Source organism: Metarhizium album (assembly GCF_000804445.1).
Source record: "Metarhizium album ARSEF 1941 chromosome Unknown scaffold_3, whole genome shotgun sequence".
NCBI classification, from domain to species: Eukaryota; Fungi; Ascomycota; class Sordariomycetes; order Hypocreales; family Clavicipitaceae; genus Metarhizium; species Metarhizium album.
The window spans coordinates 680,270-696,382 of NW_024467577.1; the positions used below are offsets into that span (position 1 = coordinate 680,270).

At 56.8% G+C, this 16,113-nt stretch overlaps 7 protein-coding genes across 7 annotated transcripts; 5 read left to right on the plus strand and 2 right to left on the minus strand.

Annotated features, from left to right (window-relative positions):
- Window positions 1–360: 360 nt before the first annotated feature.
- On the plus strand, window positions 361–1,638 carry MAM_01964 (inorganic pyrophosphatase; the record flags this gene model as incomplete). The annotated part of the gene is made up of 5 exons (XM_040820763.1): window positions 361–576; window positions 754–876; window positions 934–1,277; window positions 1,337–1,447; window positions 1,503–1,638. 5 exons carry the CDS (start codon window positions 361–363, stop codon window positions 1,636–1,638), a joined length of 930 nt encoding a protein of 309 aa, XP_040681106.1.
- A 266-nt stretch (window positions 1,639–1,904) lies between these two features.
- Window positions 1,905–2,258, minus strand: MAM_01965 (ribosomal protein L44; the record flags this gene model as incomplete). The annotated part of the gene is made up of 2 exons (XM_040820764.1): window positions 1,905–2,017; window positions 2,078–2,258. 2 exons carry the CDS (start codon window positions 2,256–2,258, stop codon window positions 1,905–1,907), a joined length of 294 nt encoding a protein of 97 aa, XP_040681107.1.
- A 1,406-nt stretch (window positions 2,259–3,664) lies between these two features.
- MAM_01966 (Sec20 domain protein) lies at window positions 3,665–4,944 on the plus strand (the record flags this gene model as incomplete). Its single annotated transcript, XM_040820765.1, has 2 exons — window positions 3,665–3,960; window positions 4,023–4,944. The coding sequence occupies 2 exons, from the start codon at window positions 3,665–3,667 to the stop codon at window positions 4,942–4,944; spliced, it is 1,218 nt and encodes a 405-aa protein (XP_040681108.1).
- Window positions 4,945–5,167: 223 nt separating this feature from the next.
- On the minus strand, window positions 5,168–6,174 carry MAM_01967 (APAF1-interacting protein; the record flags this gene model as incomplete). Its single annotated transcript, XM_040820766.1, has 3 exons — window positions 5,168–5,261; window positions 5,355–5,870; window positions 5,969–6,174. The coding sequence occupies 3 exons, from the start codon at window positions 6,172–6,174 to the stop codon at window positions 5,168–5,170; spliced, it is 816 nt and encodes a 271-aa protein (XP_040681109.1).
- Window positions 6,175–8,484: 2,310 nt separating this feature from the next.
- On the plus strand, window positions 8,485–9,365 carry MAM_01968 (uncharacterized protein; the record flags this gene model as incomplete). The annotated part of the gene is made up of 2 exons (XM_040820767.1): window positions 8,485–8,640; window positions 8,811–9,365. The coding sequence occupies 2 exons, from the start codon at window positions 8,485–8,487 to the stop codon at window positions 9,363–9,365; spliced, it is 711 nt and encodes a 236-aa protein (XP_040681110.1).
- Window positions 9,366–10,898: 1,533 nt separating this feature from the next.
- MAM_01969 (calreticulin) lies at window positions 10,899–12,816 on the plus strand (the record flags this gene model as incomplete). The annotated part of the gene is made up of 3 exons (XM_040820768.1): window positions 10,899–11,009; window positions 11,178–12,251; window positions 12,313–12,816. 3 exons carry the CDS (start codon window positions 10,899–10,901, stop codon window positions 12,814–12,816), a joined length of 1,689 nt encoding a protein of 562 aa, XP_040681111.1.
- Window positions 12,817–13,773: 957 nt separating this feature from the next.
- MAM_01970 (methylmalonate semialdehyde dehydrogenase) lies at window positions 13,774–15,569 on the plus strand (the record flags this gene model as incomplete). Its single annotated transcript, XM_040820769.1, has 2 exons — window positions 13,774–14,446; window positions 14,515–15,569. The coding sequence occupies 2 exons, from the start codon at window positions 13,774–13,776 to the stop codon at window positions 15,567–15,569; spliced, it is 1,728 nt and encodes a 575-aa protein (XP_040681112.1).
- Window positions 15,570–16,113: the final 544 nt, after the last annotated feature.

The window sequence follows — 16,113 nt, forward strand, 5'->3', positions numbered from 1 at the left end:
CAAGGCCAGCAGTCGCCGGCGCTGCCAACTGCAACTCTAACCGGGTGCAGGCGCAGGCGCATGTGCCGGCCAGCAGGGGCCAGAACCGCGGGTGCACCAGCAGCAGCCTTAGCAGCAGCACCATCCGCGCCGTGGCCAACGGCCGTCTCTGCGGGCTTCCATACTAGTGCTATGGCTATGGGTCTGCAAGCCCCGCCCCCTCTTTCTTCTCCATCCCACCGAATCACCTCATCCATCGCCGTCTCGTCGCTGCGAACCGCGCAAATTGCTCGTCATTTGTCGGGCTCTGCTATCCAATCTCTCTCCTCTACATCCTCCTCTCCGTCACTGTCCTCTCCTGCTTCCTTCACCCCGCCCAAAATGGCTTCCGAGGTCAAGTACGCCCTTCACAAGAATGGCGCCCTCAACTCGATGGACTTCAAGCTCTACATTGAGCAGCAGGTTTACCAGAAGGGGGTCAAAGTCGGCAGCAAGATCATCTCCCCCTTCCACGACATTCCCCTTTATGCCGACAAGGAGAAGGGCATTCTCAACATGATTGTTGAGATTCCCCGATGGACCAATGCCAAGCTCGAGGTGTGTACAAGCTCCCCCGTCCTCCGTAGCTCTCTGTGTCCCCCCCCCTGCTCGACAGAGAAACTGGCAGCGGCCCGATCTCGATGGAAGCAAACAAACATTGCTGGCCAATGCCTCTCCACTCAAGACGAAAGAGGCTGAAAAACAGTCTTACTAACTGCTCCTCGCCTTGACCAGATCTCCAAGGGTCAGGAGCTCAACCCCATCGTGCAGGACAAGGACAAGGCAGGCAATCTTCGATTTGTTCGCAACTGTTTTCCCCACAGGGGCTACCTGTGGAACTATGGTGCCTTCCCCCAGGTAAGTCACATTGTGTTGGCAAGCATATGTATGACTGGTAGCTGACCACCTCTCCAGACCTGGGAGGATCCCGCGCACGAGGACCAACATACCGCAGCCTATGGTGACAACGACCCTCTTGACGTTTGCGAGATCGGCGAGCAAGTTGGCTACACTGGTCAGGTAAAGCAGGTCAAGGTTCTCGGCATCATGGCCCTTCTCGACGAGGGCGAGACGGACTGGAAAGTCATTGTTATTGACGTCAAGGACCCCTTGGCGCCTGAGCTCAACTCCGCCGAAGACATCGAGTCCAAGCTGCCCGGTCTTCTACGTGCCACCAACGAGTGGTTCCGTATCTACAAGATTCCCCACGGCAAACCCGAGAACCAGTTCGCCTTCACGGGTGAGACCAAGAACAAAGAGTACTGTCTATCCCAGGTGTTCAAAATTGCTGCTCGCAGTACTGACATGATATTGAAAGGTTTGCCAATGATATCATTAAGGAGTGCCACAAGGCCTGGAGCCGCCTTCTCGATGGAAAAACCGAACCCCGACAGGGCCAGAGGGAGAAGGCGGCCGACAAGATCAAGACGTAAGTCTAACCAAAATCTGATTTCCTCTAGCCGTTGTGCTGACACATGCTCCAGCACCAACACTACGCTTGTGGGCAAAGGTGACTACAGGGCTACGCCGCCCGAAATCAAGCCTCACGAGGAACTTCCTCCTGCCGCAGTCGATCCCACGTCGGAGAAGTGGTACTTCATTAGCGGTAACTCTGCTTGAGCATACAGCATGCGAGGGGGCCACTATTTTTAGGAATAGTATAAATGTAATCAAGAGTAGTTAAGCCGGCACAAAAGTCTCGCCCCCCTAAAATCATACAAAAGAGTCTTCTTACTTTTAGAGATCTATCTATATTTTGTGCATGCGTTGACTTGAGATTAGGGCAGCCTCTTGGTATGCCCCTCTTGTAACACCAAAAAAATGAAACAAAAAAATGTACAAAAGAACGCCGCAAATGCAAAACAGTAGGCTGTCATGACACATGATCAATCGGTCAAGTCGGCTGCCTTTTGCAACTGGCGAGAGTGCCGGTTGACTTCCTCAACGACTCCCTTGATGTTGATCTTGGCACAGTCAAACTTGAGCTCCTTGCCATCCTCTGCAGACGGTTAGCATTTCGTCCTCGCCTTTTAACGGACACCCAAAAGGGCCCACATACTGAACTTGACGCGCAGGGAGCTCGGCTCGTTTGAATTTCGAGGGAGAAGAGTTGTAGTTATCGAGGTGCCGTTGGCACGGGCATTCGGAGGCAGAAACGTGAGGAACAGTCGAGCTGGCTTGGCGCATGCCGAAAACGGGTTGAACTTGGCCGTGATCTCGGTCATAAATTTCGTAATCATTTTGAGGATGTCCGCACGGCGCGAACTGGCGATCAAAGGGCTGAAGGGACGTCCTCAAGCCGTCCCGAGAAGCCCGGCGTCAAATCGAGCTTGTAGGATCGGGCCCACGATGTTGCGGCTCCAACGTCAGTCACGTGCTGGGCATTCCCATGCAGCAAAGACTAGGTAGGTAGGGGTCCCGCAGCGACATAAAGCAGTTAGGAGCAACAGCGCATGGATTGCCTTTTTTTTCCTCTTCTTCCCCAAGCACCGTCCTCTGGGAAACGCCACGCTTCCATGCTTACAAACGGAGATTTCTTTGTCCCCAATCTGTCCTCGGATAGATTGGGGGAGGGAAATCTCAACATACTGTCCGTCTTCTCCCATTCGGGAGGCGGGCGCGGCAGACGATGGGACTTTTTGCATGCGAGAAATTCGGAGAAGCCTCTACACTTTTGAAAAAGACTTGGAAACTTGTTTTTTTCTGCCGCGGTCACTCTTTTGCGAAGAGGAGGACGGGCCTGCCCGTGAGGGCTCGGCGTCCATCGACGCCCGCAGTTGGCATCAGAAATTTCAGGGCTGCCTCGGGTCCCCTCTCTCTCTCTTGGGAGGGGGGTGGCTTGTTTGGTTGGTCTCCTATGGGAAGCTGCTGCGTAGATTGTGTGTTGACACTTGAGTGCGATGCGTGGCGTGGCGGGTAGCCATGATTCGATTCCGATTATTCTTCCTGGAGGGCGGTGCTTCAACTTTTTTTTCTCCTCAGGTATGTTGGCTCCCTTTGCGGTGGTGGGATGATGCTAACTTTGTGCCTGGGCTTGGCCCGGGCGGGTGGTGAATCTGGTGATGGGGTGGTGAGGTGACAGACGGGACGGATGGATGTTGGAGCTGGTTTGGGGTTGTTTCTTTTTCCTCAATGGGCTTGGTCGGGTTGGTCGTTGAACGGGAATCTTTCGAATGCTTTTGGCGGGGAGTTTGATGTTCCTTTTTTTTTTTGTTTCACCGAGTTTTTTTTAGTGTTTTTGGTACATGGACTCGGTTCAAGGTTGGCGTTGGGGCAAACTTTGCTCCTACGTTGGTATTCTCCGTGTTTGGGCATGATGCTTCGGGGAAATTTACATGGAGAACGCTCAACATATTCGCATTGTATGAATGTCGATTACATTTCCGAATCACTGCCTGAATGGCCCTTGTGCGTCGGGACTTGTTGCCTTTGTGATGCTCAAGCCGTGGGCGCCAGGAAGCCAATCAGCCCCGAGGCAGCACGTCACAGCCCCACCAGATGCACCGTTTCCCGAGCTGCCATGCTGTCTTGGTCGTCGACTTCCTTGGAACCAGGAACCAGATCAAATCGTCTCGTCACTACAAGTCCCGCAACACGCGGATAGACGGTGAAGTCTTGTCCTGCCGCCGACCGCTTCCAGTTCAAAATGTCCCTGGCAGGTCTGCAAGGGCGGTTTTCCGCTCTGCAAGGGACCACCCACCAGCTAAGGGAGTTGATCGACCAGCTCGCCCACGTCGATTTCCAACCCGGCTCCGTGCCCCGGGGAACGGACGAAGAAAGCAGCGTGAGCGGCGAGTTGAGCGCGGAAATCAGCCAACTGCTCCGAAACGCCCTCGACGAGCAGGAACTCCTCCGCGAAGAGGCCAAGTTTGTCCGGCCAGAGGACGACGACAAGACCACGTTGACGGACGCAGTCGACCGGCTTGGTGCCGAACTCGCCCGGTAATTTCGACCCCTACACACACACGATGGCTCGCACCGACGTACTGACCAGACCGTCCAAGCTGCCGAGTCGACTTTCGAAAAGCCCGCCTGTCAGCACGGGAGTCCCTGATAAGGGCGCAAAGACTAGAGCGGCAACTGCTCGTCCAGTCGTACTCCCTCCCCGTCTCCGCCTCCGTCTCCGAGCCAGATAGCCCGCGGCCCGAGGCCGGGCCACCGCGCGCGGGCGAAGCTGTCCACGGGCCCCGGCGACACGTCGAGCAGCACCTGCACTCCAACCTCTCCCTCTCCGAGGACGAGCGGCGCACCGTCGGCGCGGGCAGCGACGTCACAGACGCGCTCCGCCGCACGCACGATCTCATCGCCGCGGAACTCTTTCGCAGCGAGTACGCGCACCAGACTCTCACCGAGTCTTCTGCTACGCTGAAACAGCTCGACGAGTCGTATACGACCATGGGTAGCATGCTCGCCAGCTCGAGGGACTTGCTGGGCACTTTGCTGCGGTCGCAGAAGAGCGATACCTGGTACTTGCAGACGGCCATGTACATGCTCATGGCGACGGGTGCGTGGCTATTATTCAGGCGGCTCTTGTACGGGCCCATGTGGTATCTGGTCTGGCTGCCGCTGCGGATCGTGTTTGGCGTGGGCTCCAAGGCCGGCGGCATGATGATGCCGCGGGGAGCAGGGGAGTCCGGGAAAACAGGCGGCGTGGGGGAGACGTCAAAAGTCTCTGTAGGAGGCCTACCGAGAGAGGATTTGCCGACGGCGCAGGTAAGACGGGCGAGGGATGTGGGAGAGGGTGGTGGGGATTCTGTGATTGAAGAGGTCGCCAAGATTGTAGACGAGGCCGACAAGTTGGGAAATCTGGGGGGCCAGGGAAATGGGCATCTCAGGGACGCTGAGGATCGTCCGAGAAATCCCTTGAAGAGGGTTTGGGAGCCGGAGCCGGAGCCGGAGCCGGATACGCAGCGCGATGAATTGTAACCACAAGATGAAGATATGAGCAATCTGCATATCTGTTTTATATACAAAAGTTGAGCAAGTAGACGCCTTCTTCCCCACGCCTACTCCTGGTCTGTTGAAGATGGCGGCCCCGGCTCCCTTTGAACTTTTTGCACTCTTCGCATGGTCTAGAATCCCAACACGCCCGACGGTTGAAAAATACACTTGACTCCTCGCCAAATATACACGCCCGGAGGGCGGAAAATCAAGCTCGATCAGGCGCGACACGGGCAACGTCACTGATCCACGGCAGACGCAGCTTCTCCATCTCCACCGCCAACTGGAACAAATAATCGAGACTACGGCGATATGTCTGTCGTCAGTCGCTGGCTTTTTTTTTTTTTCCCTTCCCCACGCCCTCTCGGCACATAGTTGACAGCATTGACACTCACCTCTCGCACATGGTCTTTGCCTTGTGCACGTTATCCCCCCAGACATAAACCCCATGCCTCCTGACGAGCACGGCGTAGGTATCGGGGTGCTGAAGCATGGCGCCCTCCAGATACGTCGTCAGGTCTTCCTCGTGGGGGGTGTTCTCGATGACGGGAATCCTCAGGGTGTCATGGTACCCCAGGTTGCCCTGCTTGGAGGGGCCCCTGCCGAAGCCCTTGATCTGCTCAATGTTGTTGATCTCGAAGACGCGGTCGGCGCCGGGGCCGCGGGCCTCGAGGAGCAGCGTGACGAGGACAGCCCACTGCGAGTGCGTGTGGATGCAGCAGCCGGCGTTGCGGCGCGTGAAGGCGGCCAGGAAGAGGGGGGTGCACTGGGACGGCTTGTGGCACGGCGGCGCGCGGAGGTAGGTGCGCTGCTTGGAGGACGGCTCCTGGGAGGAGAGGGAGAGCACGTATATGTCTGTGTGCTTCATGAGTTCCTTCTGGACGCCCGAGGGGGCGATGTAGACGAGGTCGCTGGTCGTCGTGACTCGTGAGCGGATGCGTGAGCTGGTCGGCGGCGAGGGGAGACGGGAGAGAAGGGGGAGGCGGGGGAGTTGGGTCCTGGTACATACTCATGGCGAACTGAGCAGCCGCCGCCGGTGCCCGTGACCCATCCCAGCGTCCAGAACTTGGCGCACAGCGAGGGGATGAGGTTGGCGGGATGTTCTGGGTCGGCGGAGGTGACGAGCTGGTCGGCGGCGGCGGCGGCGGCGGCGGCGGCGTCGGCGTCGGTGTCGGTGTCGAGACGGCGTGCCCCGTCGGCGTGCGGAGCCGACATGACGGCGGCTTGGGCGAGGAGGCGGGCGGGCGGTGGTATGAGGGAGAAAGAGGCTTCAGGGAGGCAGCCCGTCCATGGCCAAGTTTCGAGGTTTCGAGGATGAGGCGAATCGCAGTTGATGGTGGGGCTGCCGGGTGCTGCTGCTTCTCCAATCTTGGAGTATGGAGCAGCACGGGGTAACTTGCTACAGGCTATAGGGCTGGTCCGAGGCGCACCTCGCAACGCAGACATGAGTCATATGGCGGTTATGCCTGTTCAACTACGTATTAAGGCTTGCGATACGCATAATGGTCCGCCGCCGTGCGTGTGGACTGCCAATTCAAAGGCCATGCAACCGGGACCGAACGGTCGACAGTCACGTCACGAACTGTCATCTGTTCAATTGGGAGGATTCATCACGGTCAAACCTCAGCACATGGCGGGCGCGGCGACGGCGTGAACGGCCGACTGCCTGCTCCATACCCACTGCGTGGATTCGCGACAATTGCTCGTCGGCACCTTTGTCTGTTGGTATCCTTGCTGCTGGAGCTGTTGTGCTGGGTTGGAGAAGTAAGTACCAGCATTGTCAAGAAGTACTCAAGTAAGTACTCTGTATGTATCTGGATACTCACTGGAAGCAGCAGCCAATTATCTTGCGGCGCTTGAGCCGTGACGCGCTCCAGACGCGACGGGTTGAAACAAGCACCACTCCGTACGGAGAACCGAAATAGTTGATGCCTGTGGTATTTGTTTCCTGCGTGTGCTTTCCTCTCAAGGCAACGTCGCGGACACAGGTGCCAACGTTGAAAGTACAGAGTAGTACAGAGTTCTTCGTGTTGAGAGGCCCTGAACAACCCGAGCAAGCGGTCCGCAGATGGATGAGGAAACGTTGGGCAACGCAACGCAACGCACAACCGACCACCAAGATGCCGGAAAACACGAGCCAAATGTCCGCAATCTCGTATTCATGCCGATTATGCTTTGTGCCACCTCGACTAGTCCGCAATCGACACATTAGGCCAGGGCTGCAGGAGGCCAAGTGAAGAAGAGCCTGTTTCCCTCTCCCCCAGCCGCCCCGCGAATGGCCATCTGGGACAGGGCTCAATCTCCGGACGCGAGGAGATTACCTAATCCCGACGGCAACCATGTCAACACGCACACCCCCCCTCCCCCTTTTTGTTGTGATATGACGGAGTGCGCACACGCTTCAGAAACGGTTCGGAATGGTCCTGACGCTGTTCCCGGGGGGATGAATCATGCTACGTATTCAGTCCTTGACCAATCTGCAATGAACAACAACCCTGGCGGGGATGGCCAGAATTCCTGGTAGGATCTTGTGTGCCCGACTGAATCATGGCAATGCTGGGGAGTGTCTGAAAGTGAGACGGGCCACAATCGGCTGGCTCCACTTCCTGAACGAGTGCGGGCGACGCTGCCCTGCTTGGTTGCTTGGATCATCAAGGTTGCTTGGTTGACTGCCGCCAGAAGGTTGCGTGGTGAAACATGACGATGGGTGCAATTTCCATCAGAGTCCATCAAGACAATGCCAATTGCCAATCGCCCAAGTGTCGAGACAGCTTCCAAGGCCAGCCCACGGTCAATTGATGTCGTCGAGCACCATCGGGGACAAGAGGGCCAAATTCCCTTCCAACAGCGGCCCAGCAGCATCCATGCTCCGACGCGACAAACGATGCCGGCCTCGAGGGTGTTTCGCGGGCGGTCCGCGAGTCTCTTGCCAGTGGCGTAACAAACGGACCGGCGGCCAGGCAACATTGGTCTTCTGGTGCTTTTGATTGGACTGCATGTGGTGGCAACGGCAACGGCAACGGTGGCGGCAACGGGCGACGGGCAGCTAGCGGCGAGCGGCGAGCGGCTGATGGGTGCTCCTCTCCTGAGTCCTGGACCTTGACCCCTGCACACGTGCTAGTGTACTGTCTGCTCGCGGTTCCTGTCGGCATGCACCCAATGTCCGCCCGTTCGCCGCCTGCTGGGGATCCAGGCAGGGCGAGGCACTAGACACAAACAGAAAAGGGCACCTGGGTCAACATTGGGGAATATGTTTCTGGTTTATGCCTGCGAGACCCGCAAGCTTGCCCATCGACCTGGTTAACGGCCCTGCCCCGGCAAATAAAGGACCTCGCCTTCCCCTGCCTTGATCGCCCCCGACTTCCTCCCTCTTCGATCTCTTCCCTTCCACCCGTCCAGTCGTCCTTCCAAGTCTCTCGTTTCCGTCGACAACTTTTTGCTCCTCAGCATTGCCTTTTGAGTCACTAGCTTTGCAGCCGTGATACCAGCTCAAGCTCTACGCTTTCGTCACGTCAAGTCGTCAACATGCGTTTCACCACCTTGATCGCCTCTGGCGTTGTCGCCGCTGTTGCTGTCGCTCAGTCTTCCACCAGTACCGCCAGTCCTGCTGAATCATCCAAAATGGCCTGCATCAAAAACTGCAACCCGGGTGATGTGAACTGCCTGGCTCACTGCGATGGTGTAAGTTGGCACCGCAGTCCGTGTTTGTTGACTTCCGACCTGGGTACTCGGGTGGTTTGCGCTCTGGGAGACCTCTGCCTCGGCCACAATTCTGCCAGGCCCCCTCCCCCCCTGCCTCTGCTGATTGTCGCCTGTCTATCCAGACAATTTACTGACAGACATTACGACAGGTTCCGTCACCTAACAGTCAAAACATTGCGAACAATAACGAGTGTTCCGCCAAGTGCTCCCAGGGTACCGGCAGCCCGGAAGACACGAAGAAATACGGAGACTGCCTGGCGCAATGTGTCCATGATAACTACCTCGTCTCCGGTCAGGGAACTCCCCAAGCCACCGGCGCCAGCGGCAGCGGCAGCGGTAACGGTAACGGCAGCGGCAACGGCGCCTCTGGGTCCGCCCCTGCCTCTGCCCCTGCCTCCGAGTCCGGCTCCGGCGCCGGCGTCGGCGCTGGCTCTGAGGCCACTGCCACTGCCACTGGAGCTTCCTCCTCGGGCACTGCTACCGAAGTGGAATCCGGATCTGGTTCCGCCGCTTCTACGAGTGCTTCTCCTTCGGGCTCTGGCGCCCGCTCTGGCTCTGGCTCCCAGACTACCGGCTCCGGCTCCGGCTCCGGTACCCAGACTGGCACCGGGGCTTCTGCCACCAAGTCAGGCGCCGCTTCCGGCTTTGCCGTTGGCTCTTCTGGCGCCTTTATCGGTGCCCTTGCCGCCCTTCTTGCTCTGTAAACGCCATTTCTGATTAATTGTCTCTGCGCCCGAGATTGGTGGGAAGACGATATTTAGGCCGACGACACAGGAGCACCTGTACTTGTATTGTACGCAGCTAGGTGGAAGGTGTAGCAAGGATTGGATGTGTAATACCCATACTCTGGATATCAAAATGACAAGAATGTAATCGGGATACAGTTACTACATTTTTTTACACTCTTGAGGTGACGGCTACGTGCACGGGCCAGAAACCGAGGCAATATGTGATGTAGTAATGGCTAGGTTGGGTTGCGGTCGATTTCTTGGTAGAATTTGGCCATGGATGGAGTACAGCTAGAGGGGACTATTAAGAGACGCCAAGTTTACGGACACGTGTCAGCTTGCATCTGGATTGCGGTGGCTGGCTGCACCGTGTGCCGGCGTATTTGTTCTCCCTGTGTTGCCAGAAAGACCAACTGTTATGGCGCTACGCGTCCTCTGTCCTCTCTACTGCCTGGGGAGCTGTGCTAACCGCGTTACTAACTCCATCTATCCGTGCTAATGTCTCACATTGATATTGGGAACTGCCCCGCCCCGCTGTACCATCTCACCTATATTGCCCTAGCAATAAGAGGTTTATGTTATGGACTCGAGCCCATAGGCTCAGGTTTACGCTAGGTCTTGTGTTAAATGCACATTTGAGAAGAAGAGTATATAGTTATATGTTGGGAAGAAGTAGTAAAGAAACATCTCTTCTTCTCTCTCCCCATTACGTTTGCAGTTAACACTAGTCAAACTTATGAAGCTAGTTCTCAATAAACTATAAACTTTATTGATAAACATTAGTTGGCGCGTCGTAGGCTTGAGTTCGAGTTGTCGAATCTAGTTCAATGACAGTTTGACTAGGTCAGTCGGATTGACAATTTACACACCTGCCAAGTACGTCCCGATTGGTGTTTGCGTGTTTGTGAGAGAGCCTGTTGCTCGAGGCGTGCCGTCATCTTCAGTCATCGCCATCACCCCTTGCTGCATGGAACAAAAAACTGCACGGATATGGATTTACTACTATTCCGCAAGGCGAGGCGCGATTAGTCATGCAGCACTGGATCGATCGTGCCTGCACCGATTTGGCGCAAACAATGTAGTGCTGGTGCCCCCACACATTGTGAACCGCGGCGCAGCCACACAGGCGCTTGGGAGCTCCATGCTGTGCTAGCCAAGTCCCCCCGCCTGCCTCCCCCCAAAAAGGTAGGCGAGCAGCCTCTACCAGTCGACGTGTCCTTAACCGCAGTGGACCCTGTCAGCGCTGCTCCGGTGTTCCATAAAACTTCTCACGAGCCGCTCGAACTTCATCCTGCTCACCTTCCTTCTGATTCTTCAGCTTCACTCGTGGAATTCTTGCCCCTTCCTCGAGCACTAGCACCAGCACCAATTGGCACCCTCTAGAGCCTCTCTCTGCGTTATTCTACTCTGAATCAATCGACTTGCGCTGGGCGCTCTAGTCGCACCCTCGCCGTCCCCCGTCGTTCCAAGAAGAAAGTGAAAATCCAGCGCTCGAGTTCCTTTGATACCATGAAGTTCAACGTTGGTGCTGCGGCTGTTTCCGCGGCCATTCTGGCTGGCACTGCTCACGCCGACAAGGCCGAGGAGTCTCCCGTCGTTCCTGAGCTTCCCACCTTTACTGTAAGCAATGAGAAACCATCTCAAATTTTACCCTCCACAATCGCCCTCTCTTGTCCCCGGGATCAGGGGCCGCCCACCTCTATCCTCGCAGCTCATGTGGACACTTGTCCAACAAGGCCAGCAGCCAGCTCATTGGAGCATTCAGAAGCTAACACTCTGGATAACTAGCCCACCACCTTGAAAGCTCCCTTTATTGAGCAGTTCACCGATGACTGGGAGAAGCGATGGAAACCTTCTCACGCAAAGAAGGACATGAAGGGTTCCGGCAAAGATGAAGAATGGGCCTTTGTCGGCGAGTGGGCTGTCGAGGAGCCCTACCAGTACAAGGGCATGGCTGGCGATAAAGGCCTCGTCGTCAAGAATCCTGCTGCCCACCACGCCATCTCTGCCAAGTTCCCCAAGAAAATTGACAACAAGGGCAAGACTCTTGTCGTTCAGTACGAAGTTAAGCTTCAAAAAGGCCTCGAGTGCGGTGGGGCGTACATGAAGTTGCTCCGCGACAACAAAGCCCTCCACCAGGAGGAATTCAGCAACACGACTCCCTATGTCATCATGTTTGGTCCTGACAAGTGCGGCCACACCAACAAGGTCCACTTCATCTTCAACCACAAGAATCCCAAGACTGGCGAGTACGAGGAGAAGCACCTGTCATCTCCTCCCACCGCCAAGATCGTCAAGACCACGGAGCTATACACCCTGATCGTACACCCCAACAACACCTATGCCATCAAACAGAATGGTGAAGAGGTCAAGTCCGGCTCTCTCCTCGAGGACTTCACTCCCGCCGTTAACCCCCCGGCCGAGATCGACGATCCCAAGGACTCCAAACCTGAGACCTGGGTTGACGAGGCCCGTATTCCTGACCCTAAAGCCAAGAAGCCCGAGGATTGGGACGAGGACGCTCCCTATGAGATTGTTGACGAGGAGGCCACCATTCCCGAGGACTGGCTAGAGAACGAGCCCACCACCGTCCCCGACCCTGACGCCCAGAAACCAGAGGATTGGGACGAAGAAGAGGATGGCGATTGGATCGCTCCCACTGTCCCTAACCCCAAGTGTGCCGACGTCTCTGGTTGTGGTCCCTGGACCAAGCCCATGAAGAACAACCCCGACTATAAGGGCAAGTGGACTGCCCCCTTCATCGACAACCCTGCCTACAAGGGACCTTGGGCTCCTCGCAAGATCAAGAACCCTGCCTTCTTCGAGGACAAGACCCCCTCCAACTTTGAACCCATGGGCGCTGTGAGTAATTTTTAATCCGCATGAGACATGCCAGGAGAGCGTATACTAAACCCGACTGTAGATTGGTTTCGAGATTTGGACCATGCAGAACGATATCCTCTTCGACAACATCTACATTGGCCACTCCATTGAGGATGCGGAGAAGCTCGCTGCTGAGTCCTTCAAACTCAAGCACCCCGTTGAGAAGGCCCTGGCTGAAGCTGACAAGCCCAAGGAGGATGATAAGCCCAAGTCTCCTTCTGATCTCAAGTTCCTCGACCACCCTGTCCACTACGTCAAGGAGAAGCTGGATCTCTTCCTCACTATCGCCAAGGACGATCCTGTTCAGGCTATCAAATTTGTTCCCGAGGTTGCCGGCGGCATTGGCGCCATTGTCGTTACTCTTGTTGCCATTGTCGTTGGACTGATTGGCCTCGGCGGATCCTCTCCCGCTGTCAAGGACGCTGCCGCGGCTGCCAAGGACGAAGCTAAAGCGGCCAAGGACAAGGTCGCCCAGGCTGTTGCCACTGGTGCCGAGAAGGCCAAGGGTGAGGCCAGCAAGCGAGCCACCCGCAGCCAGTCGTAGGCTGATTGCCAAAAGTGGCGTGAAGGAAAGGATATGGGATGATGGAGTGGCAAAAGGGGTGACTGAATTCTGGACATGACAAAGCTAGAACTCGGGCGTCTTTGATGGATCAGCGATCTCGACAACAGTATGCGACAGGTTTTGGAGCACAAACCAAAAAAAACGGGTTCGAGGAGGAAGCTTTGCTAATTGCTAGTCGTTGTTTTGCTCTGACATACTTTGGTTGTGAATTCGGTCTACATCTGCCCCCCATGATGTTCCCACGGAAGCTGGGAGCCATAGCGGTCTGTAGGACATGGCGTGCGTGCATTTAGATGGGGGGCGTCCCCGGCCTTGGGGGGACAGGAGGACCGGACCGTGCCATGTACAACAGATAGGCGACATGAATCTGATTACATGTTTGACGTTCCTGTGGGGCGTGGAGCGCGAACGAGCCAGTTGGGCAGGACATGTGCGGATTATCAGTACGGGGTAGGTTTGTGGCCCGCGTCGGTGCGGTGGTGGATGTAATGGCGAGTGCGGGCGTAGGCAATATTGCCAGATGTCCTGGCTCCGCGAGTCGGAGGCGGCGGGAATGGTCGGCAATGACGGAATTGGGCGGCCCGAGTCCACGGAGAGCGGCCGTGCACGTCCCAGCATCGTGACGGAGTACGGAGCACGACTGAGGACTGAGGCTGGGGTTTGGCCCATCCGATTGCTGACAGGCCCTCCCGCCCCCGGCATAAGAGCTCGAGGCCCCCCTCCCCACATCTGCATCCGCTCGTAGCCGTTGTCTGAATAAGAAGGCGGCAAACCATCTGACCGAGACGGAGGCGGCGTGGGCACTTCCGTAGCCAACACCGTAGGTTTTTGCCCTTTCTCCTTCCCTTCTTCCCCTGCGCCTGCTCGTCACCGCCATCGCCAGCGGTATCTTGGTTCTCTCAATCATTTCTACAAGCCCCCCTCGCTTCATCAGTTATGCGGCGGCTCATCTCACGAAGCGTCTCTGCCAGCACCGCCCGCCCTCCCGCGACCTCCGCCGTAGCCCGACCTACCATCGCCACCTCCCGCATGGCTTCCAACGGCTCCTCTTCCTCGGCCACGGCGGCGAGAAGAATACACGCCACTGCGCAGCAGCTCAAGCCCGTGGCAGCTCTGGCCTCCACGGCCACCAGCTACCCCAACACGCATGAGAAGATCCAGACGGTCGAGAACACGCCCTACTTCATCGACAACAAGTTTGTGAGCTCGACGACGGACAAGTTCATTGACCTGCCTGACCCGGCCACCAACAATCTCGTCACTCGCGTCCCACAGATGACGGTCGAGGAGATGCAGGCTGCCGTGGCCAGCGCCGAGAAAGCTTTCGAGTCGTGGAAGAATACGACCGTCCTGGCTCGCCAGCAAATCATGTTCCGATTTGTACAACTGATTCGCGACAACTGGGACAGACTGGCTGCCAGCATCACGCTGGAGCAGGGCAAGACCTTTGCCGATGCCAAGGGTGATGTCTTGCGTGGCCTGCAAGTCGCCGAGGCGGCCATAGCCGCGCCCGAGTTGCTAAAGGGCGAAGTTCTCGAGGTGTCAAAGGATATGGAGACTCGCACCTATCGCGAGCCGTTGGGTGTTGTGGCTGCCATTTGCCCCTTTAGTACGTTGCTGCGGAGCGCCTTGACTTTGCCATGCGCTGTGGATCTGCCTGCTGACCCTTCTCCGTAGACTTTCCGGCCATGATCCCTCTGTGGTGCATCCCCATCGCCACCATTACTGGGAACACAATCATCGTCAAGCCCTCCGAGCGTGACCCCGGCGCTGCCATGATTCTCGCCGAGCTGGTCCAGAAGGCCGGCTTCCCCGACGGTGTCGTCAACATCATCCACGGCGCCCACAAGACTGTCGACTTTATCCTCGACGAGCCCGCCATCAAGGCCGTCAGCTTTGTTGGTGGCAACAAGGCCGGAGAGTACATCTTCAGCCGTGGCTCCGCCAATGGCAAGCGTGTCCAGGCCAATCTGGGCGCCAAGAACCACGCCGCTGTCCTGCCCGACTGCAACAAGAACCACTTTGTCAACAGCGTGGTCGGGGCTGCCTTTGGTGCTGCCGGACAGCGCTGCATGGCCCTCAGCACCCTGGTCATGGTCGGCGAGACCAAGGAGTGGCTGGCTGACATTGCCGAGAGCGCCAAGAAGCTCAAGATTGACGGGGGCTTCGAGGCGGGTGCTGACCTTGGACCCGTCATTTCTCCCCAGAGCAAGGCGCGCATCCTGAGCCTCATTGACAGTGCCGAGGAGGAGGGTGCGACGATCCTCCTCGACGGACGCAACTACAAGAACGCTAAGTACCCCAAGGGAAACTTTGTCGGTCCCACCATCATCACCAACGTCACCCCTGACATGACGTGTTACAAGGAGGAGATCTTTGGCCCTGTGCTGGTTTGCCTCAACGTCGACACCATTGACGACGCCATTGACCTGATCAACAAGAACGAGTACGGCAACGGCGTGGCCATCTTCACCCGCTCTGGTCCCACTGCCGAGACGTTCCGCCGAAACATCGAGTCGGGCCAGGTCGGCATCAACGTGCCCATCCCTGTGCCGCTGCCCATGTTCTCCTTCACTGGCAACAAGAAGAGCGTTGCGGGCGGCGGCGCTAGCACTTTCTACGGGAAGCCGGGCATCAACTTTTACACGCAGCTGAAGACTGTCACCGCGCTGTGGCAGAGCCAAGATGCCGTTGCCAAGAAGGCTTCGGTTCACATGCCTACCCTGCAATGAAGGCGTGTGGGGTGAGGAGGACAGAGGGAGAGGCGCGGAGAGGGAGACGGGACTCAAGTTGGGGTGACGAGAGATTGAAGACGGGCATTGATTCTCGGTTCAAGATTTGTTGGTAATTGTGAGTCCATGTACTCCGTAGTATCAGTACGGTTTCCGGCACGGCCTGAGCAATGCAAACCATGTCAAGGAAGAAGTTTGTTCCCACAGATGTTGTTCTTGTTTGTGAATGAATGAGTTGCGGCGCGATGGCACACAAGGACAAGGCCGCGGACGCGACGGTCTATGCCTTGGCCTTGAACCTCTTGCCGTGAGCGTGACTGTGATTCGGGGCGATGGAGTTTTTTGTCGACGTGCATACACGACCCCCTGGGACGGCGTGGATGGGATCCTTTTGTATATCCGGTAGCGAGGATTCTTGTATGCATATGTATGTATGTACATGTGTGTTTGTGTGTGTGTGTATGATCGCCTAGATAATAACGCCTTGCCATGTCATACGCCCCGCTACACTCGCGGGAATATTATTGCCTCACTGTGCGTACGT